The 26542-nt window shown below is 48.0% G+C and overlaps 6 protein-coding genes across 6 annotated transcripts; 3 read left to right on the top strand and 3 right to left on the bottom strand.

Moving 5' to 3' along the window:
* Positions 1–515: 515 nt before the first annotated feature.
* On the bottom strand, positions 516–1088 carry N7446_010487 (gentisate 1-2-dioxygenase; the record flags this gene model as incomplete). The annotated part of the gene is made up of 2 exons (XM_058519230.1): positions 516–807; positions 1039–1088. 2 exons carry the CDS (start codon positions 1086–1088, stop codon positions 516–518), a joined length of 342 nt encoding a protein of 113 aa, XP_058368068.1.
* A 1224-nt stretch (positions 1089–2312) lies between these two features.
* Positions 2313–3724, top strand: N7446_010486 (uncharacterized protein; the record flags this gene model as incomplete). Its single annotated transcript, XM_058519229.1, has 2 exons — positions 2313–2438; positions 2489–3724. The coding sequence occupies 2 exons, from the start codon at positions 2313–2315 to the stop codon at positions 3722–3724; spliced, it is 1362 nt and encodes a 453-aa protein (XP_058368067.1).
* A 2840-nt stretch (positions 3725–6564) lies between these two features.
* N7446_010485 (uncharacterized protein) lies at positions 6565–7402 on the bottom strand (the record flags this gene model as incomplete). Its single annotated transcript, XM_058519228.1, has 3 exons — positions 6565–6822; positions 6860–7246; positions 7337–7402. Coding segments are annotated over 3 exons (711 nt in total), but the record flags the coding sequence as incomplete, so codon positions are not given.
* Positions 7403–12715: 5313 nt separating this feature from the next.
* Positions 12716–13897, top strand: N7446_010484 (DUF2786 domain-containing protein; the record flags this gene model as incomplete). Its single annotated transcript, XM_058519227.1, has 2 exons — positions 12716–13240; positions 13361–13897. 2 exons carry the CDS (start codon positions 12716–12718, stop codon positions 13895–13897), a joined length of 1062 nt encoding a protein of 353 aa, XP_058368065.1.
* Positions 13898–24076: 10179 nt separating this feature from the next.
* N7446_010483 (uncharacterized protein) lies at positions 24077–24861 on the top strand (the record flags this gene model as incomplete). Its single annotated transcript, XM_058519226.1, has 2 exons — positions 24077–24203; positions 24293–24861. 2 exons carry the CDS (start codon positions 24077–24079, stop codon positions 24859–24861), a joined length of 696 nt encoding a protein of 231 aa, XP_058368064.1.
* A 1015-nt stretch (positions 24862–25876) lies between these two features.
* Positions 25877–26167, bottom strand: N7446_010482 (uncharacterized protein; the record flags this gene model as incomplete). Its single annotated transcript, XM_058519225.1, has 1 exon — positions 25877–26167. One exon carries the CDS (start codon positions 26165–26167, stop codon positions 25877–25879), a length of 291 nt encoding a protein of 96 aa, XP_058368063.1.
* Between the last annotated feature and the right edge of the window lie 375 nt (positions 26168–26542).

Genomic DNA, 26542 nt, shown 5'->3' with positions numbered 1-26542 from the left:
AGACAATCTCCATTCGCAGATCCAGGGAGGATAGAGAAGCGTGATCGATGCTCGTTTGAGGTGGGTGTGGGTGAGACAAGTGATAAGAAAGTCAATGGGGAGAAGAATCAGAAGAGGGCAGTAAAATGCTCTAACTGTGGGAAAATTGGTCATACTTTGCGAACATGTACTGTAGCAAGGAACGCTTGATTTTTTAGATAGTTAACCTTGAGGCTGTGGCCGTGGCTATTGTGGCATTTGCACGAGACAACGATTATATAAGCAGATGAGGTGTCCGCAGTGAAAGTTGAGGTGTCCCTATCAGTTCCCCAGAGAGGGTGTCTTGCCAGAGTGGGGACGAGGTGGTCGCATTGAGCCTCTCTGCACTGCCGCCCAGAACACGACTCAGTATCATTTCCCTCCTAAGTTAAACTGTCAGCGAGAAAGCTTGGGACTATAGCGGTTACTTTCTCGGTCATTGGCCTTCGGGTAGCGCTGTGTGGCCGAATCACCCTTCATCCCATCCAACCGAGCCTTCATTTGGCCCAGGAGAAGACGATGGGAGAGGCAGCATGGTTGAGACCCTTGGCCGCGTCGCGAGGCTCATTGAAGTACTCGACAAAATGAACTGGCAAGAGTCGGAAGTTGGGCAGATCCAGACCGTCCAGCCATATCAGCGGGCCGCTGCTATTTTTGCCGTGATCGTGATAGTTCCAAGTAGGCGTCAGAATCACATTACCTTTCTGCATGCGGATGCGTCTGTCATGCACCGCTGTAAAGCCTCCGCTGCCCTCGATAAGCGCATCGCGAAGGCGGTATGTCGCTGGGCTGGGGCGGTCTCATCCGGCATCACCAGTTGCAGGCCAGCGTAGAGCGCATCGGTGGTATAAGGGGCATCTACTCGGGATGTCACTAACAATTTTACGCCACGCCAATCATACCAGGTGGGGGCATACCTCAAGCAGGGTTCACAGCATCAGGACTCTCCGCTCTGCCTGCTTTTGCGTGACTAAGTGACCAGCGCGCAGCAGGTTAGAGTGGGTGCTGTCATACACCCACACAAAGGGAACAGCCGTGGGGTTCGGCTCCGGGGGATTCAGTCTCGTCATCTGGGTCCAGAGCGGCAGGGTCTTGCTATCTTCGAGATCCTGCAGCAGTTGCGCCGCGCTGTCTACGCTCCGGGGATGCTTTTCTACCAGGAAAAAAAACCATTACGATTGTAACGAACGGTGTAAGTACATGTACAAATGGTATGTCAAAGAAATACACGGATGGGACCCTGTGTAATTCTTACCATGCGTATCTAGATGTCCCTACTCATAGGCACCCATAGGCTGACCAAAACATTGGCATGGCAGTGAAAAGCGGTGTGTGGCTTTGGAATCCTTGTCCAAAATCAGCTGGAGTAAATATCGGAAAGCAGAAGGAGCTGGTATTGTCCCTGTCCGAAGTTCCCGGCTGTGGCTCAGACGACACAAGAAAACCAATAGTTATAGCAAATTGGTAAATCGAGACCACGGCTTTACCAACTAGAGTAAAGTGGAGAAAGGGGACATGGAACGTTCAAGTGAAAGAACTTCTGTTCTCTCCCCGGAGAGGAACCGAAAATCGGACATCACGGACAAGTGCCTGGGGTTAATTTATGGAATCTTCAGATCACTTCCTACTGGAAGGGGGTTAACAATATTACCTGTGCCTGTTGATATAGTTTGAGTCAGTGATGACTCTGGTGTAAAATGTCAGACAAGCCCCGACAACCCCCTCTTCGTCCCCCCAGGACTTCCCCGCAATGTCTAGAGTCGAAGACCTCCTGTCCCAGTGCGCCACACGATGTTGCTGTTGGCGGGGAATATAGTGGATAGGCCGGGAGCTGGAATTGAGACATACAATGGGGCGTAGGTTCTTGCTTGCCCGTTCGAGCCGTTGCATTATCAATACCGATACTCATACTCTGTTTCCCCGGTTCTGAATTCAAATACTTAAAAAGGCTCTTGTTCCTCTTTTCCCCGCAACAGTTCATCCCTCCTTGTCCTGTGATCCCCTGCGATCTATGACAGCTGTACTTCAAGCTATTACTTTCTTCAAAGGATTCAGTCGTTCATAATCTCATCCAATTTTCACATTCTGTGACCCTGACTTTGAAATTAACCTTGCTCAGTGGTTTGCAGAAACCATGGAACGCGCATCTTCGCCGAACGACGCGATGATCAGCCCCCGTGTATGGAATCTGGACCACCCTCAAAACCGTTTTGCATTGTGTCTAATCAAGAAATACGCAGGATTGGCCTTTATGGTGGCGAATAATTGTTCTGTTGAATGTCAGTGCCTACACCATGTTGGGTAACATGTTTGCTGCCGGCATTACGCCCCTGTTCGGCCTGATCATCGTGGATTTCAAAGTCAGCACTGGCCAAGTCTCTACTTTGTCATCATATGCCCTGCTGGCCCTTGGGATTTCGGTACGTGAGAATTCTATCGTATGTTGACGAATTAATCTGAGCAAAGGCAGAACATGTTCGCGGTTGTGGCATCCAAATACATCGGGAAACGATATGAAATCCTCATATCTCTCGCTGTGTTCACTGCTTCCAATGCTTGGGCCGTGTACGCGACGACCTTTCATTCACTCATGGCGACAAGACTCGTTGGTGGCCTCTCCAGGGGAGTCGTCGAAGCCCTCGGCCCGGAGGTCATCGTGGAAATATTTCACGAGAAACACCTTGCTTCGGCCATGGTCATCTATGTAGGATTCCTGGCAGCCGGATCCGCTATTGGACCCGTTATAGCTGGGCTTATCGGAACCGCGACGGGCGAGTGGCAATGGTACTTTAAGTTCCTGGCAGTTTTTGCTGGGGCCATCATGCTGCTTTGCATCTTGATGCTCCCGGAATCTACCACTAACTCACTCTCCATCAGCTTTCCTGACCAGCTTGCGGAGCCAGCCTCCAAGAAGGATGCTGAGCTTATCGAAAGTTCTGACTTCACCTCCAACCCCCAACAAGAGGTTAATCTTCGTAACGTATGGGTGTCTCGATCCTTTAAGGTTCGAAATTCAGATTGGAACCGAGATGAAACTGCAGTCCAGTGTTTATATGTGCCCTTCTTGATGCTTACTCAGCCTGCTGTTTTCGTCACAACTATTGTATTTGGCCTGACGATTGGATGGACCGTTGCCTGCTCCATTGTGTTCTCCAATGTCTTCCAAGAGCCACCCATGTTGTGGACTGCAAGAGCCATCGGCCTTTTGAATATTGCTCCGTTGGTTGGACTAATGATTGGTCTCCCAATTGGCGGCATTTTAGTAGACAAATTGTCCGCCCGTTCTACCCAACGACATGGGGGTATTCATATCCCAGAAAGTCGACTACTCATAGTCACCATTGGTGGTGTTCTCAGCCCTGCTGGTGCTCTCATTATTGGGCTCACTATGAGCTATCGCACTCATTGGGTTGGACAAGCCATTGGATGGGGTATGCTGTCACTTGGTCTGACTGCATCTGCTAATATTCTCCTCACTTACGCGGTTGACTGTTATCCCACCCGTGCTGCACATACAGCGTTGATGGTGAACGTCATCAAAAACCTTCTGGCCTTTGGTGTGTCATTCCGGTCAATGGATTGGTACTTACGTGATGGTCCTCTAAAGCAATTTGGTGCTATGGCAGGAGCTCTGTGGGCAAGTTATCTGCTCGTGCTACCACTTTACTTACTTGGTGCGAAAATCCGAACTCGCTTTCACTCGTGAAAAGAAGGAACAATTCATATAGTTACAAAGAAATAGCACAGGAATAGACGAGCTATTGAGTGACTATTGAATCTAGTTGGTGATAAATGTCAAAAATAAACAATCATCTAACCGTATCTGTTCATCGCATTCTTGCAATAGCATGTTTGAGGGGAAAAATAAAAATAAAAATAAAAAGATATCAAAATGCACCATTTTTCAATCCTGTAAAGTTCAGTTATTGTTCATGCGGGCCATACCTAGAGTGATTTCAACGATACAGATGATAAAAAGAAGAATACAAATGGATAAACAGAGAACGCGGATTTCCACTAATGTCAATCAGTTCAAGATGCCCTCGTAGACGCGTCGCTCTTAAGATTATCAATGACTCTACTTGGTCTAGGGAAATCTGTCACCTTTTCAGAGGTTGGATTGTGCGGGGTGCGAAAGTATTTTGAATTGCTATCTCAGATTGTTGTTAAAGTACACTTGACCTTATTTCTTTTCATACGGGGCGATATCTGAAGTCATTCTTACAATCTAGATGATGGAGAGAAGATACACTTGGCTAAACACGATATACTTCCCTGCATCTACCAGCTGAAATATGATTTTACTTGATCGTAGGTGAGTACCATTGATTATGAGCACTAAAATCACCTTGCTCGCATTCGTGCTATCTAAACCGACCGAGTATTGGTATTGCTACTACTCGTCGAAGGATCTTCACAAGAGCGCAGGCATCCTATCCCAGACAGGCTTTTATGCGGAATGTAATTATACTCGATCAGCATCTCAGTTGGCTGAGCAATGAGGCCGGTAGATTTTGTCCTCAGTTATTCTCCTTTGACTTGCAATAGATAACTTCATTTTGTCTCCTAGATCCATGAAAGTGTCGTAAATATCACCTTTAACTGCAGTTACGGACATTATGACGGATGTTAATACTTAGTGTTTGCGCCGGAAATGTTTAGCTCATGGAATTTCTCGTTAGCCCAAGGAGATCATACTATAGGTTGATGGGTTTAGTCGTTCAGGCAACCCTAAATTACCCACAATCCCACAAAGAAAGTTAATTGAACATTGCACGGAATGTGCTTTCCGATTGCGTGGCACACCCCTACTTTCTGTGGAAGAGCCCATACTTTATTTACTTCAGGTCGAGAAAATGGGGCGGCGACTTACCCCTAGAACAGGATGCTTATAGGCTGATCTACAGCTCCTTATTGGGCAGGGTAATTTGAATTTGATCGTAGTTGTGCATTTGAGACTCATTGTCTTATTCAGAACGGACCTCCTCCCTGTGACACAGACTTGGTGTTTTTTACCCATGTGTTTATCTCGGCGCAAGCAAGCCTGCTAATCTCTTTCAGTCTTACACGCGTTGATCGTCTTTTTCGAACATTCGCACCTAAACCGCTGTGCATTTTGCGCTCTTCCCTCATTAGTGTATTTGGGTTGAGTGAGTAGACTCGATATGCTTTCTCAATTCCCTCATTTACTAACTCCTCAGGTTTCTTGTTGACAGCGGGTGTGTTTCAGTTGGCTATAAGCTGGAGAAGGAAACTTCTGCTCCCGATATTACCATGATCAAAGAGTTCATACTGTGGTACTGCTCGCGTTCTACAAGAAGACGTCTTCAACCACATGGAAGACCTACGGTGATTGCTACTCTGGCATGCGCGGAGAGGTTTTTCAGTAGCTTCGAGACAACTACTGAGAACAGGGTTGCTGCAGAGGACCGTTCAGGGGTATACAGGGTTAGTATAGCAAGTTGCTGAAAGTTGATGATGCCGTCGGGGGCTTACCTTTCCACAGTGGATCAGATCGGATCAAATGGCCACTTAGGTTATCTAACAGCGATATTCGATGGCAATTTGGATGTCTAAGTTTATATAGTTGACAGAAATTGGTTGAGGGCACTATAACAATAAACAGGCAATTAATTAATGGCAAGGAAGGGTGTGTAAATCCAACAATATGAACAATCTGCTCAACCGGGGTTTGAAGTAAACAGTTGACTGCATTTATTCCATTCGCACACCTAATGCTCCAAGGATCCTACAGATGACCATAAATCGAATTGTCAGGCCAAATCAGTGCTGGTTGGCCTGGAAACTAATTGACCAGATATGTCTACCCGTCGAATCTCCACCCCACTCTTCCATGCAATTTGGTTAATGAACATAATTAATCACCAGCCCGCAGCATTTTCTATCGGCAAAACTTACTGATTTCTTCTTAACCAAAGTTGCCAATTTCCTATCGTGTGTTTTTGTTAATGTTTGTATCACCAGCTAGGTACTGTGTACAGTGGTTATGCTTCCAAAGCAAAAGTCAATTTGATTCGTGTAAAGTAGATGTTCCTCCTAGGTCAAGGCCCAATACCCCTGAATCCATACGGCGGGAGCCGTTGCTTAGCAAGATTACGTACAACCTGTCTTTGCTTATTCTGACGGGAGTATGTCCCGACAGTTAAAGCCTAATGAAACTTTTGACACTGGTTATTGAGTTCAGCCATTCGCCTCGCATCAGTACAACTTTCTTTTGCAATTTATATAAACACACCATGCCTAGATCATATGTTCACTTTAAATTTTCTTAGAAATCAGAGGTGCATTCACTTCAGCATTCAGCGATCATTTGGGGAAATGGCCCGTTCGTTTGTCACGCAGGAAGCAACGAGCTGTTCCTCCCTCTGAATTCCAACAGAGTTGAACTTGCCAAGCCCATGACGAGTTGGGGTCAACTCTGGCAAGTTTCGATATCCCGCAAAAACCTGCCCTTGTAATTCTGATTTACGTTCCCTGTCCAGCAGTACCCGTTACAGCGCAGCTCATTCAGGATTCATCGGATCGTTACTGCCGCAGCATCGGCGACTCGGAGAAAGAAGCCATGGAAGTGTACGTCTGAATAACGGATGCAACGGCGGGAGACAAGAGCAGATGATTCCCATATTCATCTCCACGTAAGACCAAGTTGCAATCGGAGCTAGGGATCCTAAAAAAGCGATTAGTCTCTATAGTGGGTCGTATCGAGATGACTGACTTGTCAAATCGGTGGAATTGGTTGCTATGGCCACTGCCTTGAGGCGGATTATGCTTGTAATGCAGGCGCTATCTTCCTGGTTAGTATACGATAGGTTGAAGATACATAATAAACATACAAACTGCCTGCAGCGAAGATTAACATGAGGCCAAACTTTCGCTTCCAAGAAAGTTGCAGGTGAGACAAAACGGGAATAGGCATTACCAGGATGCCTAGGTCGGTAACGATATTTATACCTGCATTAAAAAACCATAAAAATTCCCTTTTTATGCAGCGACCTTGAATTGAGGTGTCCCAGAATGCATTTACCGGGATACAGTTCAGGATGCAGCTGAGAACACACCAAAGTCCATATGTGCTTATGACGCCTAGCGCGATACGCGACATAAGAATAAATCGAGGCAGCGCAAAGATCCGAATGTACAGAAGAAGAATTGAGGCTTTGGTGAATGTCAATGACAAGCTGTATAATGGAATACTCAACCACAAAAACTATATCGCAACTTAGCATGTCTATCTCTCATTTGCGCAGGCTACGCCAATTATTGGTCTGACAACGTAGCATGCTGTGTCCAAACGTACCAAGAATTGTTTTTCTGTCTCATTGGGATGAAGGATCTCTTGCGGCTTTCCAAGACCGTAATGTACCTCTGATTTACGGTTATCAGTTGTTGTACTTGGTTGTACTTGTGTGGAAAGGAAATCCAACTCGTGCTTACCAAATACGAGCACAAATAACGCAGCGATAGCGAAAAACTACGTAATGTTTACTTTAATTAGCATTCGGCAAGCTTAGTGGCCGAGGGAAGACAAACCAGAGATAAGCAAACCATATAGTCATCATTGCCAACACTGCGGATTAACATGTACCGAGTGCAAAGCCGCAATACGACAAAGAAAACAGCGAGCCCACTAAAGGCCGCAGCAACCGGGAGGGTGTTCATCCTCGTCCCAAGGACAACAATATTCCTTCCCGTTATAGATTCATATCCCTTGTAGGTAGTGACAAGAGGAAGACCATGGCATCAACTCCAACCGAGTGTGTGAAGACGGAGACAACCAGGTCATACTGTAATCAGCCCCTTTGAAAAACTAATCTCGTAATAAACGTAGGAGTTTGCCACTAAATCTCTCCAAGGCTGGAATGCTGACTAGGTTTGATGGATGATGCGATAACCCGCATGGGTGGGCACCTGCCACGATGCTAGCCAATCAAATCACTAAGCGTGTTATCCAATCGAAAATTGAGCCATTGATTTCTGGGCAAATCAACTTTCATCGTTCTTGTAGCACGTGTACATTGGTTTGGTTGTTGTGGGGTTGTGTGGGGTCGCAATCCCGTAATATCGATACAGGTCTAACCCTAATGCATGGGTAGTGCACATCAGGATGACAGAACAAAACCATCAAACAGGTGCTCCAACAACCTGCGGTCGCATCAGATCGCTTCGCTTTCCAAGCCACGCAGCGTGATCATGCTTGAAAATAAGCTTTCCTGGGTACAAAAGCCGGAGACTCCAGAGCCGACGAAACTATATATTCTGCCTGCTGGTGTGGCTTTGGAAATTGCAAACAAAACGATGTCGATTAATCGTTTCATATGGGCAGTTGTGTTGCTTAGTGAATTTTGTTAATATCATCCATCTGTGGTCGTACGCGTTCTAAAAATGAGGTTTGAATACCCCAATCAACCTAAATCTTTAGTCTTAAAGCCCCCTCATATACCGTCTGAAAGACATAACAAAATTTCTTTCATACCTCTGCGGTACTTATAGAATTGACAACATCCACGCTTCTGTCTCTCGGCCGAATTAGATGGAGCAACTCATCTCCTATTTATAGATACCATTCGAAAAGAGACGAAGGATGGGTGCGCCATTATTTAATCCGAGCAGATCTGTAATGAATTTGAGGGTTTTCAGAAGTGAAGGCGCTGAGAACAGAAAACTACGGTGAAGAAAGCTAAGATGGGGATCTCCGCCTGAAACTTGGATGCTAATCACGGAGCCTGAATTCCATTCCATCTCTAATGGAAAAACAGCTTACATCGTCCCCAGGATTTTCTTCTACGCCAATGCCCCTACCAAACAACCTCTTTACACGTACTCCGCTACTGGCCCACAATCATGTGGTGAAAAGTGATTGCGAAGGTCACAGCGCTTACTGGCTTTTCTGAATGCATGAACAATTGCAAATATGCGCGCCACTGAGCGGCAGGGCGGTAAGTCCTTTCATATCAACGGCGACAGAGCAGAGGTTACGTGACGGTTTTGTGTATTGGGGCGCTAAACCGGGAACGGCAAGAAGGAGACCCGAATAGGCAATTCATTGCTCCGCCAATTACTATGAAGAGAAAAGCCGGATATAAACTTCTTGCTCCCCGCTACCTCTGTTCCTTGATTATCGTAAACGTGACTACCGAAGGAAATGACCTTCACGATGAGAAAGAGTTTGGGAAACAAAGGAAGTAGCATTTAACCCTCATCCGGCTTCCAACAATTGTCGAAATAATGAGCCTCACTCTCCGCGATATATTTCGTGATAAGGTCCCAGCCACCGGCGTCTATTGTCATAGGCAAACCACAAGACAGCGAGATCGCGACTAATAGAGAATCCCCTTCGGGATAAGTCCAGGGCGTCCTCCGCGGTGAATATGGTACTTACATATAAAAGGACGGACATGGGATTCTCCGGTATTGTCTTGACCTTTCTGGGCTCAATTTTATGCGGCTCAATTGCTCTGCGCCTTAGAATGCCTCCACAGTCTCGAAATTATTCACAGCAAATTGCAACCTTTGAATATCTACATAGACGCCGTCGGCTATCTTTCCCTCGGTAATACTGATATTTTCACGCAAAAGCGGCTCGGTGATTACTTCTAGGTTTGCGAACTCCACCCTCTCAAGCTGATTTATACGTCTCAGAGTCCAGCCAGCAAAAAGTCGATGAATATCTAGCTCCCGAGCTGCTGGAAACGCAATTCGGCCACCCCTCTGTCACGAAAGCAGCGGACTGGTGGTCGTTTGGTGTCATCCTGTACCGAATGCTAACCGGTTACCTTCCGTTCAACGTTACAGACAACAATGACGGCGAAGTTATTACTTTCCCGGTTTCACCCAATGGGATACCTATCCCGCGAACTGCTGAGGATCTATTAACACGCATCCTCGACAGGGATCCGCTCCAACGCCTAGGAGCAAATTCGTCCGAAGAAGTCAAATCACACCCTTTTTTCGACGCGATAAATTGTCCCAAGCTTCTCCAAAAAGAATATATCCCCCGCTTTTGACCACCTTTCCCAGAAGGAAAAGAGAATGGGTCGGACCTTGTTGCTACCCAGATGGCGTTGCGTCAGATGCTGAGCGATCATGTGTTGGTGAAGCCCTATTCGAGCATTTCAAAGAGTAGTCTTCCCGTTGAATAGGGTCCCCTATTTCCTGTCGTCTTTGGGCGTGAAACTCCTCATCTCCTTCTCTTCTTTTGATACTATTTCCATAGTACTCCTAGGGGCTTCCTTAACTGCTGTGACGGTTTGTGGATGCTTCGGTTTTACCACTACGCCATCTGGCCGAAAAGGCACAGTGTTTGGTCGGCGATCAAACACCCAAGCTACTATGTATGCTTGATCTCCGAAACCCCTAGCAACACATCAATTCCTAGGAGCCACTACAGTTGCATTTGAGAGTAAAACTCTTTCAAATCAATATTATCTAAATATTGTTAGGGATCACGTTTGCTTGCATTTTACCGCTAGGCTAGCTAAACCGATGAGAAATAACTTTAACAGACCAGGCCTGTTAAGGTTTATGCACCCTTTACGGTATAAAAGTAGCTACCCCAGGGAACTTTCAGTTTATATTTGAGGGATCCACACTATGGGAAGATAAAAGTCCTCCAAGGTCAGTAGGTAGTGCAAAAAAGGGCGACGATTCTCCCGTCAACAACTTATGTCCATTGATGTTCCATACTCAGGTTAACTGGTCAAGGCAACTGAACAACTCGCATAATCAGCCTACAGCATGGACAGTAAAATTCTTTAGAAAGCGGTTTTCCCACACGTGTAGAATGGAACAGATGAATTTGTAGCAACAACTGCTGGCTATGATATCTTTGCAATTGTGGGGGCTACCACGAGACAAACATTAGTTCCTGATCGGTGATGATGGGCTAAAACGATATTGGTCAACACAGCCGTGTGTAACAGGATGGTTTTTATTTTATCCCACCGCCTGGTCAATTGCTACCCTGGACAGCCAGTGTAAAAGATACGTAGAATTGAGTTCAGGAATGGATCCACTTAACCAGGTTCATGTTTTTCGTGCCAAGATGCGCACTGAACTGAAAAAACCCTCATTATCACACATATCACAAGACGTAAGTCTTGATTGACCCTGTCCTTCTTGAATTACACCACTGACTAGCATTGCAGGCGAAGAGTGTGGGCCCGAAAGCCCTTTCCTGGCGAAGTCCCGCTTGAGGCGATCAAACCCAGGTCGACAAAATCTGCTGGCGGCGGCTCCAGCTCTGGTTCAGCGAAGGTTAAATCTTGAATCAAGTGCTTAAATCAGAAAAAAAATATGGCTAGCTTCTGCTCTGGTCCGGAATGTAGCTGGGAAGTCAAAAAATGATATTTTGGTAAGAAAATGCGGAGGGCTGGAATTACACAATTTTATTGCATGGTGAAACATGGGTAATTCAAAGTCCTACCTAATCTAACAGCGATGTTTGATGGTAATTTGGACGTCTAATTTATAGGATGACAGAAACTGGTTGAGCACACTGTAGTAATATAGAGGCAATTAATTAGTGGCAGGGAAGGGTGTAGAATTGACGACATGAAAATCTGCTCAGCCGGGGTTTGAACTAAACAGTTTTCTGTATTTACACACCAAGTGCTCTGGGGATCTTAAAGATGTCCATATATACCAAATTGCCAGGCCGGCCCGTGGAACGGGTATGTGAAAAATAACTGCTGGCCAAAATATAATTGACGAGATTGCCTACCTGTCGAATCTCCATTCCACTCTCACCCGTGAAATTTGGATAGTAAACCTATTAAATTACCAGCCTCCAGCATTTTCTATCCGCATTCTTACGTTTTCGCTTTCTAGCCACAATGAAATATTCCTCTGACCAAAGTAGCTAATTCCTAGCTCGTGTGTTTTTGCTAGATCTTAATAAAACCTTGAGGCTGGTCATACAGTTCAGCCATTTGCCTCGCATCCAGTACAACTTTCTTTTGCACTTAATAAACACACTATGCCTAGATCACATGATCACATCTTGAGGACTCGCGACAGCAAATTGAGGGGGGTGAATTGACTGATCATTTGGCAGTGCCACTCATACACCAATGCGGGTCCGCCGATCTCTTACAGTTTCATACCCCTACCCTGTCCGATCATGAGGACAGTACAAAACGCGAGGTAAGAGAACTGCACACATTCGACGTCTTATCTACAGTATGGATGGACGGATGATTTCATTTACCCTTTAATTATCAGCCGCTAGTATTTTCAGTCGTAGGTTCTACGTTCCGCTTCCCAGCCACAAAACACTGTGGCTTTGGCCAGTGGAGAGCCATGTACTTTGAACATCTATGTGGTGCGCGGAAAGCGGAGACAGGCTTCTTTAACAATGGCTTTCCCTGGAGTTTGACCATACGGTCTTTACGGTCAATTTAAGGGTCTGAATACTGGAGATTTATTCTGTGTTAACATTTCACCGTAGCAGGTGAAGTATGCTCTACATGGCAGATAAAGTTGGAAAAATACACACCCAATCGCGAAAGACCCTGTTCATCACAATGCTCGCATGGTCGCGTGCCAACAAGTGAAGGAGTCATCTTCCAAAAACCTACTAGCAATTTTTCGTTACGAATCCTGCAAAACAAAGTCCTATAAAGGCAGCGTCTCTTTCTCCCCTCTGATCATTATCTCTTCCTCAAATTATCAAACGCCCATGTCCACAATGACCACTAAACCTTCCCAAGCGGAAAGAAAGAGATCTGCTAGAAAGCCTCTTCAAAAAGCAACCGTGATTGAAACTGCTCGCGAACTTGGAAGCCAGGCCGCATCTACTGTCGACAAGAGGATTTTGGACCGGATCCAAAAATGTCTAAGCCGCTCCTATCATGCCAACGCGTCGGAGGCGGAAGCCAAAGCCGCTCTTTTTGTATCTCAAAAGCTCATGAGACAGCACAATGTGACCCAAGGGGACCTCATGGCCAGTGATGACAATAGCAGCAAGGCACATTATGGTGGACGGAGCGTTGTGAGCATTACAAAGACCGCGAGCTCATCGGAAAGGGTTATGAAGGAGGCTTTTGCGATGAAGGTGGCAACAACATTGAGTACCTTGTTCGACTGCAAGTCTTTTTCAACCAATTATCGCACAAGTGTGCACTGGACATTTTTTGGAATTGCCGACAACACTGTTGCTGCAGCGATGGGGTTTGAGTTCGCACACAATCAAAACCTAGAGAGAGTGGGTGCCTATAAAGGCGGCACACCCACATTCAGTTACCGACTTGGTGTAGCAGATGAACTTGCGGCCATGGCAAATCGGGAAAAGAAAAGAGAGCTTGAGCAAGTGCAACGCAAATAGCTCGATTTGGTTGCGGCTAAAGAGCGCGAAGAATCAAAGAAGCGTCAACGAGAAGTTGACAGATTACGTCTTCTACCGACTTGCAAGACCGATTTAAATAGCCACTCCGACTCTGAAGACAAAGGCCTGATGCCAAAAACCCCGGTTCTCAACATGGCCGCCTCCGGTATTGACTCCAGTATCGACTCCGATAGCGATTTCGATGAGGTTGACGGGCTTGATAACAAGGCCGACTTTAGCATCGACGATGCCCAGATCATAGACATCGGCCATGACTTGGACAAAAGTATGAAAATATTCGTGAAACATGAGTCACCAGAGCCTTCAAAGCCTATTGAAATCCCCAAATACAGCTCGGAGTCAGAAACAACAATCAAACCAGAGTTTTCGCCTACATTCACGCCAGTGACATCTCCCTGGGGATCTGGAATGCAGCTTGTTCAGTTCCGGGCAACAGCGGAGCAGGTTGCGGATGACTATTTGAAGCAGAACAATATCAAACTACGCAGCGGTAGAAAGCGGTCATCAATCGTTTGAGATCTATGTGCTTATCGGCGCGGTCAACAGGACAGTTCGAAAATTAAAGTTCGTCGACAAGCGCTGGCCTGAGGTCACTCTTGTTTGACCTTTTTAATGATTTGTCATTCGGACGCTACTCCGAAGATACCTGTATCTTGATCTTATCCGATAAATGTTGTTCTCAAATTTGGAACAGGTGGCAGTGGAAGCAGATGGGTCAACCAACTATTCGTCTTTGTGGAGACTCCGAACCTACGATTGAAAAAAGGTTTTCTTGAAATATCTAGCCAATCAGAAGTCTCACAGCCTCGTGAATTAGTTCATCGTAATCGTAACCTCAAGCGCTACGACCTGATACCCTTTTTATAGGGGAGATGGCAGCGATGGTTGGGACGGGTGCGAACGCACGGATTTTGCCCCCTGACAGGAGAGGAACACCAAAAACCACGGCCCTCGCGGATCCACCCCATGGACGACATCGCGGAAGGGGCCCGCAGGGTGCTCAACCACATCGAGAACAATAGCACGGAGGACCGGTATGTCACTGGATATATTCGTGCTGTCCGCCAGTACGCACTCAACGCCCAACGGGGAGACGGCCAGGGGATGGCCAAGGTGCTTGAGGCGCTGACCAAGATCAACGCCGGCACCGAACGCCTGAACCAGCGAATTAGTACCATTGAAAAGACAACGAACACATTATCGACGGCACTATCTACCCCCGCGGCGAACTCTGCGGCAGCGTGGCGCAACTTCCGGGCCAAAGAATGGCAGCGCGACTTGGCTACGGCTGGGGCTCCCATCACCCGGAGCGGCGGCACATTGTCTCCAGGAGTACCGGAAATCGAACTTCGCGAGGACCGAGAGGTCATCGTCAAGGTCGGAACGAACCGCGAGCAAGTCCGTGGATTAACACCAAAAGATCTGGTCGAGAGGGCCGAACGGCAGAGGGTATTAAATGCCCGTCAGAAGAATTCAGGGGTATTGGCCGGACAGGCTTCATTTGTCGCTGCTCGAAAATTGCCATCGGGGGATGTGGCAATGATTGCCAACAGTGCTGCAGGGGCAGAGGCCCTCCGCAAACATGCTGCGTGGCTGAGAGCCTTCGGACCAGGCTCGGTGATCCAAGAACCGTCATGGGGAGTGGTGGCGTACCATATCCCCGTGAAATCGATGAAGGTTACTCCGGAGACGATGGCTGATGTTGCGGCCGAGCTGCTCGCGCAGAACAACTGGGGCGAAGGCGCTAAGATCCAGTATCTAGGATGGATGACCCGTCCAGGGGAGAGGGCGGAGGGCTCCATCCTGATCGAGTTCACCAGCCCAGTCGTGGCTAATCGCGCGATCATCTCGGGAGTCGTGTGGGGGAAGCAAATTCACAATGCATCACGATTCTGTCGTGAGGGGCGGATAAAGCTATGCAGAAAATGCCAAAAGCCGGGGCATATCCAGTCACACTGTTCCAACTTCTTCAAATGCGGTCACTGCGCCAACGGACACCCGACCTGGGAGTGTCCGTCGACGAAGGGGCAAGCGATACCAGTCAAGTGCGCCAATTGTGGTGAAGGGCATCGCCCTACAAGTCGGGAATGTCCGGTGAAGGTTGCAGCGATGAACGAAGCCAAGCAAGCGCTGGCCAACTGCCCTGCATATCACCGCGTTCCTATGCACCTCCGGGTGACGGCAAGCACCGGCAACAAAGCACCTTCGACTAGGGCAGACCCCATGGTTTCGAATGGACTCGAAGCGTCGATACACGCTCTGGAGGGGCAACGGGGGGAAGAGCCCCACGGAACCCCCAGGATGCTGTAATGGACGTGGAGACTGCAGCGATAGAAGTAGAAACATTACCAGAGGAGGTCACTGAACCGACTCAGCCTACTCAGCTCAAAAGAGGCCCTGGCCGCCCAAAGGGCTCAAGAACGAGGCCAAAGAATCCCAAACCAACAGTGATACCGCTGGCATGCCAAGGGTCAACAAGGCTCCAAGCGGCCTCGAAAAGGCGCCGCACAGGCGAGCCGGACGACACCATGGACGAGCAACCAGACGACAATGGATGGCTCAGCATTCAACCCACTCCGGCCAATCTCCCTCAACCTGACACTCAACAGGATAGCCTAGAACACCGACTTACCCAATTGATCAACGAGGCCGGTAACACGTCCGAGCCGGTAACACGTCCGAGCCTGATGACAAGGAGGAACTGGACCCGGAGAGCCCCGAATACCGCAAATTGGTGATTCTGAAATACAAGCAGCGGCAAGCGATACCGATTGGATCATCTCCGCCGCTTTTTCCGACGGATACACCGACAATCGAAGACCCAAATGATGAAGTATGGCACGAGGCCAGCGAACGAAGCGATGACGAACAAACTCATCAATGAAATCGTTTGAAATTCTTCAATATAACGTACACAAATCGTGGCCAGTGATGGCAACGTTTCTCAGAGACACAAATGTCCTCGCGGCGGACGTCGTCGCGGTGCAGGAGCCATGGAAGAACGAACTGCAACACACAGCACACCAACCAGCGACTGCAACATTCCAGCTAATTTACCCACCAAAAGCAGCTGCTGATGGATCAACCCAAGGCCAGGACGATCAAGTCCAAGCCTCGGATCTCTCCCAACCAGGCGTATGCCTGTTTGTGTCTAAAAGGCTTGACCCGAGCACTTGGTCGTGTCAACTCGTCTCACAGAACTACCAGTTACTGAAACTTAGAAAGGCTCATCAGGGCAGAGACTGGACAGATCTCTTCATACACAACATATACAATAGGCCGGGCAGCAATACCCTTAGACATCTAAGAAATGAGCTGTCAAAACGTTCTCATGGAGAACACATCATCGTTGGAGATATGAACGCGCATCACCCGAGATGGGGAGGAACAGGGACCAGGGCCGATCAGGAGGCCGAGCAACTCCTAGAAATTGCCAATGAATGGGGACTCGAGTTGACGACCCAACAAGGCAGACCTACCTGGTCTCGAAACGATCAGTCGTCGGTGATTGACCTCACCTTCATCACATTCAATCTGGTCAACAGGCTTATCAATTGCGAGAGGGCGGATGACATCGAGCACGCATCCGACCATTTCCCGATCAGGACTGTGCTTGATATTATTACACCCATTGCTGTACAACAGAAGAGAAGAAACTGGAACGCAACTGATGATCAGGAACTCATCCAGAAGATCGAAGGAGGTCTACAGGCAGGAGGTCTATACCAGGCTGATCCGCAGAGGATAGAAGCCAAATGCCAGGAGCTAATGGGTGTGATCCAGTCAGCAATCGAGGAATCAACCCCATGGGCAAAACCATCCGCGCGGTCGAACCCCGACTTTGACAACGAGTGTAAAGTTGCGGTCAAAGAAGTTCGTCGCCTCCGTCGCAGACACACGAGAACCAAAGACCCCTACGACTGGATGTGCTACTCGGAAGCACGCAACAAGAAAACGCGACTCGTCAAGAAAACCTTGTCAAGAGCGCACCGGCGCCGAGTCCAGCAGGTCGTTGAAGATGGCCCACAGGGTATGTGGCGATTGGCTAAATGGGCAAGAAACCGAGACGGGGCATATGAGAAGGGTATCACCCCTTCACTGAAAATACAAGATCCCTAAATGCCTGGAACTCTCGCGGAAACAGTTGAGGAAAAGGCAGAGGCATTCCGGACTGCCTTCTTCCCAAAACCACCGCCAGCCGATCTATCCGACACAGATTCATTCCTGTACCCACAGCAAATCGAGTTTCCAGCAGGCACCGCTCAAGAGATACAGGAGGCGGTGTGAGGAGCGAAAGCAGGGAAAGCACCCGGAGAAGACGGTATACCAAACTCTCTCTGGCACAAGCTTATCGAGATACCGGTGATTCTAGAAACAGTGGTCCAGTTATTCAACGCATGCATAAACACGGGGTACAACCCGTCACATTTCCAGCGCTCAATCACGGTGGTGCTCCGGAAGCAAGGCAAAAGTGACTACCAGCTCGCAAAATCCTACAGACCCGTGGCGTTGCTGAACACGCTCGGAAAGTTTCTGGAGGCAGTTGTCGCGCGACGGATCAGCTACGCAGCAGAAACCAACGGTTTACTCCCACGAACCCATCTAGGCGGACGAAAGGGCATATCCACCGATCATGCTATCCACATTATCATCGACCGAATCAAAACTGCATGGGGAAAGGGCAAGCCAGTGGTATCTCTGCTGATGCTGGACGTGTCCGGAGCGTACGACAATGTCTCCCATGAACGTCTACTACACAACGCCAAGAAACGACGTCTGGGACACTTCGCTCCCTGGGTGAGGGCCTTCTTGACCAACCGAAGCACACGGATCCGCATGCCCGAGGGCACATCTGATCGAATCCCGACACCTACAGGCATCCCTCAAGGATCACCGATCTCACCCATTCTATATCTCATCTACAACGCAGACCTCGTTGAGAACTGCGGTAACGGTGTGACTAGCAACGGGTGGGTCGACGATGTTTGCTTCATGACAAAGGGAGACAGCGAACGCGAAACCATCAAGAAACTCAGAGCGGCATGCCGCAAAGCCGACCAATGGGCCGAGAAACATGCATCAGTTTTTGACCCGAAGAAGTATGCACTCGTGCATTTTGTAAACACCAGGGAAGTCGACCCACAATACACATCGCTTTCTCTACGAGGACACACGGTGACAGCGACGAGGACGGCTGAGCGGTACCTAGGCTATTGGCTGGATCCGGGTCTGGAATTCCACCATCACCGCGAGAAAGCGGTGGCCAAGGCCGGTGTCTCTCTCCACGCACTACGAAGCCTGGCAGGATCAACGTGGGGAGCCTCACTCTATGCAATGCGAAAGATCTACCAAGCGGTGATAATCCCGCAGATGCTATTTGGGGTTTCCGCGTGGTATCAACCTATGCTCATCAGTAAATACAAGGCACGCACAATCAGTAAGCCGTTCGCAGCAATACAAAAACAGGCAGCATGCCTCATTAGCGGAGCTTTCAAAACTACGGCAGCAGAGGCACTGGATGCAGAGCTTCACCTACCTCCTATCTCTGTTCACATGAATCGACTGGTGAAGGAAACGGCCCTTCGACTACGAACAGGACCGGAATTTGCGATCCCGCCCACGATGTTACGACGCCGACCGGCGGACGAGAGAGACTGGGCTGGATGGACACCAATGGAGCCGCAGGCCTGGAAGACGGACGGATGCCTCACGACTCTCCCGGGAACTTTCGCGAGGAACTGGGAGAATCGAAAGGCATTCGTCCAGGCACCATGGCAAGCGCCGCCGGAGGTAATCATCGAGAAAAGAGAGGTTGCGGTCAACCACCACAACCAGATCCTGACCAAAGACCCAAGAGAAAGACCCTTGATACTGTACACCGACGGGAGCGGGATTGATGGAAGGATCGGAGCGGCAGCGGTCGTGGACCTTGAGGATCAACATGCTCATAGCCAGATGGGAGATGATAATACGTCCACCATATATGCGGCAGAGCTTCGAGCCATTGAGATGGCACTTGAAATGGTTCTGGAAAGCACAGATCCATGGGCTAAGAAGGTGAAGAACGGGGTAGTCATCTTTGTAGACAGCCAAGCAGCGCTGAGGCGACCGCGGATGCCGTCAGGACAGGTCTATCTAGCAGGATGCCTCAACCTGATCCTACAACTTGCGGGCAGAAGTATTCGGACAGAACTCAGATGGATTCCTGCGCACCAAGGAGTCATTGGCAACGAGATCGTGGACCAACACGCAAAAGAAGCGGCGCAGGAACCGGACGGGCTGCATAACCCTCTCAACCGAGACATACGTCTCGCAGCCGCAGCGAGATGACGAATTCGCAGAGAAGCGAAGCTGGAGTGGGACAGAACGTGAGCCAAGGAAACAACCAGTCGTCCGACGAAACGCTTGATTGAAGCACCAACAAAGAAGACGCTAGAATACTGGATGGGCTTGCGCAAAGCGACGACATCGATTCTGATGCAGCTTAGAACTGGGCGAATAGGCCTAGGGGCTTACCTGAATCGTATCAACCGACGCGAAACAGCGCGGTGTGATTGCGATCCTGGTAGCCAAACAGTGACACACGTCCTGCTGGAATGCCCCTTGCACCAGGACGAGCGAGACTGGATGAGAAGCGCTCTCTCATACCAGGGAGTCGCTCTCCACCGGGACGAACTCCTCACACGACCCGAGGCCCGCACAGTTGTGGCCGAATTCATGGTCAAGACCGGCCTTCTAGGCCAATTTCAGACAGTCGATCCCACGGCTCTAGGCGAGGAGCAGGGGGACGACAAAGGAGCGGAGATAATGACCCCTTAGACAGTGTGACGGAAGAAGAAGGATGGCGCCCGTGAGGAGTGCAGTGCCAGGTCCTCTGCATTCCCTTGATCTAAGCGAGCGCGCAAGCGGCAACCGACAAGACTGGACGGTTGGGGAGAAGTGGACGTCGGAATGGTGTGGTGAAGTGGGCAGGGCCTCCCACCACGATCAGGGGTAAATGACGTTCATTTTGGCTTTTTGTTTATCATGTTTGCATCCGTGCATTTCTTTTGTTCAATTTACATCTTTCCATTCGAGGGCGATTGACCAGAAATTCGTACGAGTTTCCAACGGTCGCCCAGTGGGCTGGCGACCACTTTTTCCAGCTGTCGGCAGGCCTAACAGCACCCGCATATAGCAGCATATATATAGAGCGAGCTACATCGGGCAAATGAATACATCATCATCATCATCATGGGTCAACCAACTTGGGCGATTGAATGAGATTACGGTCTGACGGTTAGATAACCCAATTAGCTGTGTTCTAATAAGATGAAGTTATTTTTGACTGTTTCTTTCGACCCGTGAATGCCAACTGACACAGGACTTCTTTCCACTTTTGCTCTTCATGAACACAGCGGCGGCACAAAGTCCACGACAGGCCTTGGTGAGGCTATAAGTTCGCGTAGGAAGTGGTACATGGTACATGTACAGTCATGTTGCATGAGTATTTGCACCCCAGTACTTCGGAAGGCCTATGCCCCATTTTTTTTCTGCCAGTTAAAACTTCTCATTCAGAAACACCTAGCTAGTAACTAGTATGCCAACCTTCGTATTTAATAACCTCTTCCACCCGGTGCGGCATAGTCTCTGCTAAATTTACAAAGTGGTGCACTGTGAGATTCTCCCATGCGTACTGCGCTGCATCTACTAACTCGGCCCAGGTCTCCTGATTATTAGGCATCTCTCGTAACCAAGGCCTTAGCCTTAAGATATCTGCCTTTAATAACGCCTAGAGGTTTTCAATTGGTTTTAAATCAGGTGAATAAGGAGGCCAGTCTATAACATTTACACCTATCTCGCGTAGTAGTTCTTGAACTATATACGCAGTGTGTCTAGGTGCGTTATCATGTTGGAAGATAGCATCTTCATTTGCAAGTAAGGTAGGGAGGATACCACGGTAGAGACTGTAAACGACCTCTTTTGTAACACCCTTACGCTCTGCATTTGGATCTCCGTATAGAGGAATAAGGCCAGTTTTTCGTGGAGCACCTGAGAAACAGGCCCAAAACATCTGTTTTGACTGCTTCCCTTTCGAGAGTGTTATTTGAATCCCGGAATTTCGATTCTGAAGCTGATCCCTAGGAGGAATAAAAGTCCACTCCTTCCGAGCACCTTGTCCACGTTCAACTGTAGTCTCGTCCGACCCCTTAGGTGTAAAATGGCGATATGTAAAGGCCCAATTAAGACGTTTTGCGGCGTGAATAGGCGTAAGATAAGGTCGATTCATCTTCTGCCATTTTCGAAGGCCCATTTCGTGGGTCAAACGCCAGATTGAGTGCGCTTTAACCTTATAATCGACCTCGGCAAGCAGATCCTCACGCGTAATATCAGGACGGGACTGAATAGCATCATACACACGATCTCGTTCCTCTTCAGTAAGCTTCCTTGGGCTACCAAGGCGAGGTATTGAGATACCATGAGAGCGCTTTCCTTCCTGGCGTAAGGTGTAATGAATAGTTGAAAGAGGGACATAAGGGTACGCGTGCTTTTGAATACGTTTAGCACCCCATTTTGCTGAGCATTTTAGCTCACATATACGCTCACAAACGTGTGGTGGAAGCTCTGGGCCACGAGCCATAGTAGTAGAGAGTATAGAGAAAGAGTTAGAAAGGTAAGAAATAGGAGGAAGAGGGGGTAATAGCCTGTATAATACTAGTATACTACGCGCTGCGCGTAGTATACTAGTAGGAATAGGTAGGCGGTATTTTGGAGTGGTGAATCATGAAAGTACTGGGGTGCAAATACTCATGAAACGCCACTGTACATACAGAGATAATGTTATACAGAGTAATGGTAGCCTGCATATCGTTTCGACCAGTTGAATCCTAAACCACTACCCACTAGGCTGAGAATGGATTCGTATTTTGGTCTAGCTGGGGAAACCCACTCGACGAGGGGGTGACTATGGGGAGCGTGGTGAGCTAAAAAAAAAAAGGAAAAAAAGAACGGGATCGCGCTGGCGATAATGCTATATCACGTGATGGAAACGACGAAGACCGCACAGAACGTTCGATGTCGTGCTGGATTCGTTTGTTTGGATGACGAACAAACTTATATAGCAGATCATTGAGTCTTTTGTACCTGTTTATACAGTAAAGAAGGCGGGCCTTGGGTCTTTTGTGTCCGATCCACCGAGAAAACATGAAGACCAATACTGCAAGTTACCCCATATTCGCTGAATTCCCTTCAAGTCCGGGATCATCGCGGCCCGGAGAACTATGTTCAGTGAATCTCCTATGTCAGATACGCAAGGATGACACAATACGCAACTTCTAAGTTAATTATATGATCTCTCTCCTGTATTCACATCATCTATCGACGGGTCATGAAACTCAATACAGCGTCGAAACTCCCAATACTAGGGGAAGTCCTCAACGGCACAGCCTCGCCGCCATTTACACTCGATAACCTTCGTGTTTTTCTAAATCACAATCACTGCGTTGAGATCTTGGATTTCCTGGGATATGCGAAAATGTACGGAGAAACCTATGCCTCTGTTCATATTCAACTCGGCAGCCTGTCATACAGTTCTCTCGGGAGCCCCGATGTAGAATTGCTTCTCCAGCTCTGGCAAGGTCTCATATCGACATTTGTACTTTCTGGTGCCTCGCAGGAAATTAATTTGTTCCCATATGAGCAATCAGGGCTTCTTTTTTACCGATATACTGCCTTACCTCCGCATCCCTCCATCCTTCAGCCAGTTGTGAGGAGGTTGTACGATATTGTACGATATGATCGAGAAGATGATTTCAAAGTTTCTATTTTGCAACTGGGACTAGAAGAGGTATGCCCAGCAATGTATTATTTGTACACACAATTCATATGAATGGTGCTTTAAGACATCCTCACGAGGTTCCGGCCAAAAGCTTCAGAATTCTGAATCCATACGACATAGGCGAAGTCCGGATAACAAAGGATTTACAAACCACACACCTTCCCCCCCCCCCCCCCAACACCGCCCGAAAGCTTTATTTTTAATGTTGACGCACGCCTCCGCCGTCAGTGCGCTGGGAAGGCAGATAGGAAAGGACGAAGTATTATTTGGAGGCAAGTCACGCGAAGACGAATAACAAATCCAGCAATCGAAGATCCGCGACCACCCCTTGAACCGAGGGTTTTAGTTTGCCGAGCGCCAATTTGCCTCCCCGGTGACCCAACCACTGGGGTAATCAGGTCCAACTGGGACAAAGAGTAATGTTTAAGTCAACACATTGCTGGATAAGTGATCACTGTCGATTTGACACCCGACGTTTGTTCGCCAGTCACTTTTGTTCCTGCGATTTGGTACATGGGGAGAAATTTTGCATCATTAAAAAGCCGAAGAGAGGGGTACAGTACATTGTATGAGAAGAATGCCTATGCTGCCCGGGTAAGGTCACTGGTTTTGTGATGCTAGACATGACTTCTGGTCAATTAGCTGAACAATAGCGGTCTTCATATGGGCTGTGTTAAGTATAACCATCACCATGCATCAAAGCTGGTCCTGACGAAAGCAGAAATCAAAATATAATTCTACAATGACTCCAGTCTATATAGAACACTGAGATATTCTACACTTCTAACAGCCCTTTTCTCAACAAGCACATCCATTGAGGCTCAACAACCAATCCTGACCTACTAAAGGTGATTCTCTTTTTTACTCTCTTATCCCATATGAAGATTCCTTCAACGGCCGCAGTCAGCCTGCTCCTCACGGTCGGCACTTCTGCGCGGTCAATCATCCACAGTGGTCAAGGCTTTGGAACCTACTACTACGATATCGAGCAAATTGATAGCTGCGGTACTACGTTCGAGTACCAAAACCAAGGGGGGTAATGTGCAGCTCTGCAACCCTGCTCTCACTTGACCAGATGGACACCAACTATGTAGTTGCCATGAACAAAACCCAGCTAGGCGCCGACCCGTCTATGTACTGTGGTAGGAGAGTTGTTGTCTCCGTCAATGGACAACAGTCTGACCTGCAGCTCTTCATTGGAGACGGCTGCCAGCGCTGTGGCCTCGGCTCTTCTGTCAGCGATATATGGAATGCAGAGGGTGCTCCGGGCCTTGATTTCAGTTACACGGTCCTAGACAAGTTGTCTGGTGGCAACGCTTGTAACGCTGGCCACTTAGCCATCTCATGGGAAATCATTGACGAAAGGATGTATGACTTTGACGGTAGCTTTTCAGGCTTTGTGTCGTTATCCGAGCCAAAACCTTCCTATACTGCTGCCGGTGAGCCCTTAGTTCAGTGTCCAGCTCAGTCCGAGGCCCTAACAACTATGACCGTCGGCACGTCAGCTACTCAAGCTACCGTGTACTCCACAGCATGCTCAGAGGACGCATGGCAATGCAACGGTGCTGTTCTTGAGCAGTGCATCGGATCTATCTGGAACTCTCGTATTACATGTACTACTGGTTCCGATTGTCAGGGCGGTTCTAATCCCTACTGCATCTGAAAAACGTCCATCTCTACAAGCTTGATGAAGATTTGACTCAGACCGGTTCATCATCTTCTGCTTGCCTCTTTCTCTCTGTCGGCAGCTACCTAATCCCTCAATGCAACTGGAATTGGCCTTTTTTTCATCGTCAGTAGCTGATATTTTATCTTAATTTGAAGGGCTAGCGTCAGCTTCTAGCCTTGTATCCGTAGGCTGGTCTAAGAAGACTGCATGGCTAGTGCTGAAGAGCAGAACGCCGAATTACGAGAAAATTATCTTCAGGCCTTAGCACCAAGTATCTGCTGAACGGCCAGCCCTAAGTTGAGGTCAACCAGCCAGAGCGGCGTTATAGTTCATTGACATTTTACAATAAAAGATGACTGAGATCTTTGGACTTTCAAGATAGATGTTGATAGGACACGTTAAATCTATGTGCGACTCCAAGCCTCCATCCAAGTCAAATCTTTGATGTCCACTGTCCTCCAAAAACAGAAAGATATTTCACAAGTATACAACAGACGCCTGAGAGTTTGCGTTCGCAATCGATAATGCTTCTTACCCCTTGAATCTAGCCAGCAGTAGGGGCTCATATGGTACTGTATGTATGCAGCTGAATCTCATTGTGCTCTTGGATTTCCTGCTTGGCCATGACGAAATTGGAGCCTAAGGCGGGTAAAAGGGCATCGGAGAACAATGCCAAGAGAGGACAATCGATCTAGAAGGTTGGTAAGTACCTCAGAGCTGTTATCTTTGTTTCTTTGTTCATGTACGTCGTGCATGTACGTCATGAGCATTCTATAAACCACAAGGCCTTTTACTGCACCAGTGCGAAATAAACAACATACTTCCTACATATATCAGGATCTAGTGAGGCATGTGACTAGGCTTTGGAAGAAGCCGTCTTTGTGCAATAACGACCGCTAATGTATACAATCTTTCTTGGACATATTCATTCAAAGTCGCCTCGAGATCGCGATTGCTCCACTTGCCCTTCTTCCAGTCCGCAAGTCAAGACCCCTTTTCTTAGCTGAACTCATTCTGCAGATTGGCCTCCGATGTGGTCCTTGTTGGTAGGAAGCTTCTCGGTTGGGGCTTTCGTATATTCTGGGTTCCATTCCAACACTACACTTTCCCTGGCCTCATTGCGCTTGGCAAAGTCGATATCAAGGTTGAGCGAGTTCCTCAATCTGGTAGAATGGGCACCTTGCACATTCAGAACAACACAGTTCTGCAGTGTACAGCTTTCCAGCCAGGCTTTATCAATTGTACATTCGCAGAGAATGCTGCTCGGGATCCGCAGACCCTTGGGCTTGGTATCAACCATCTAGCGATGTCAGCGGGAATTGAAGATAGACGAAGGTACGGGGATCGTACGTGGATTATAGCTCAACAGTAGTCGTAATAGGGAATTTCTTGAAGGCCTGGCCGGCAAAATTTATATTCAGTTGAAAATGAAGAGAGTATAGAGTATGTATCACTCACAAATGTGCCGCATGCTTAGCTTTATCTGCATTTTTGGGTCGCGCCGAGGCCCAGTCAGTTTCCTTAAATATGCCCATTGTCGGGCGCAACTATGGCTCAAAAGGAATGCTTGCAGAAGAACAACAAAAAAAAACGGTAATTTGTTTCGCTTCGCACAGTGGATGCATTGGGGTTGATCAATGGTGAAAAGCATGAACGAGTAGTTATTTTTAGTTTC

Source organism: Penicillium canescens (genome assembly GCF_028828765.1).
Source record: "Penicillium canescens strain IBT 15451 chromosome Unknown utg000007l_segment0_segment0, whole genome shotgun sequence".
In the NCBI taxonomy this organism is placed as follows: Eukaryota; Fungi; Ascomycota; class Eurotiomycetes; order Eurotiales; family Aspergillaceae; genus Penicillium; species Penicillium canescens.
Note: the sequence above shows the minus strand (reverse complement) of the source record. Positions and strands in the feature narration are given on the sequence as shown.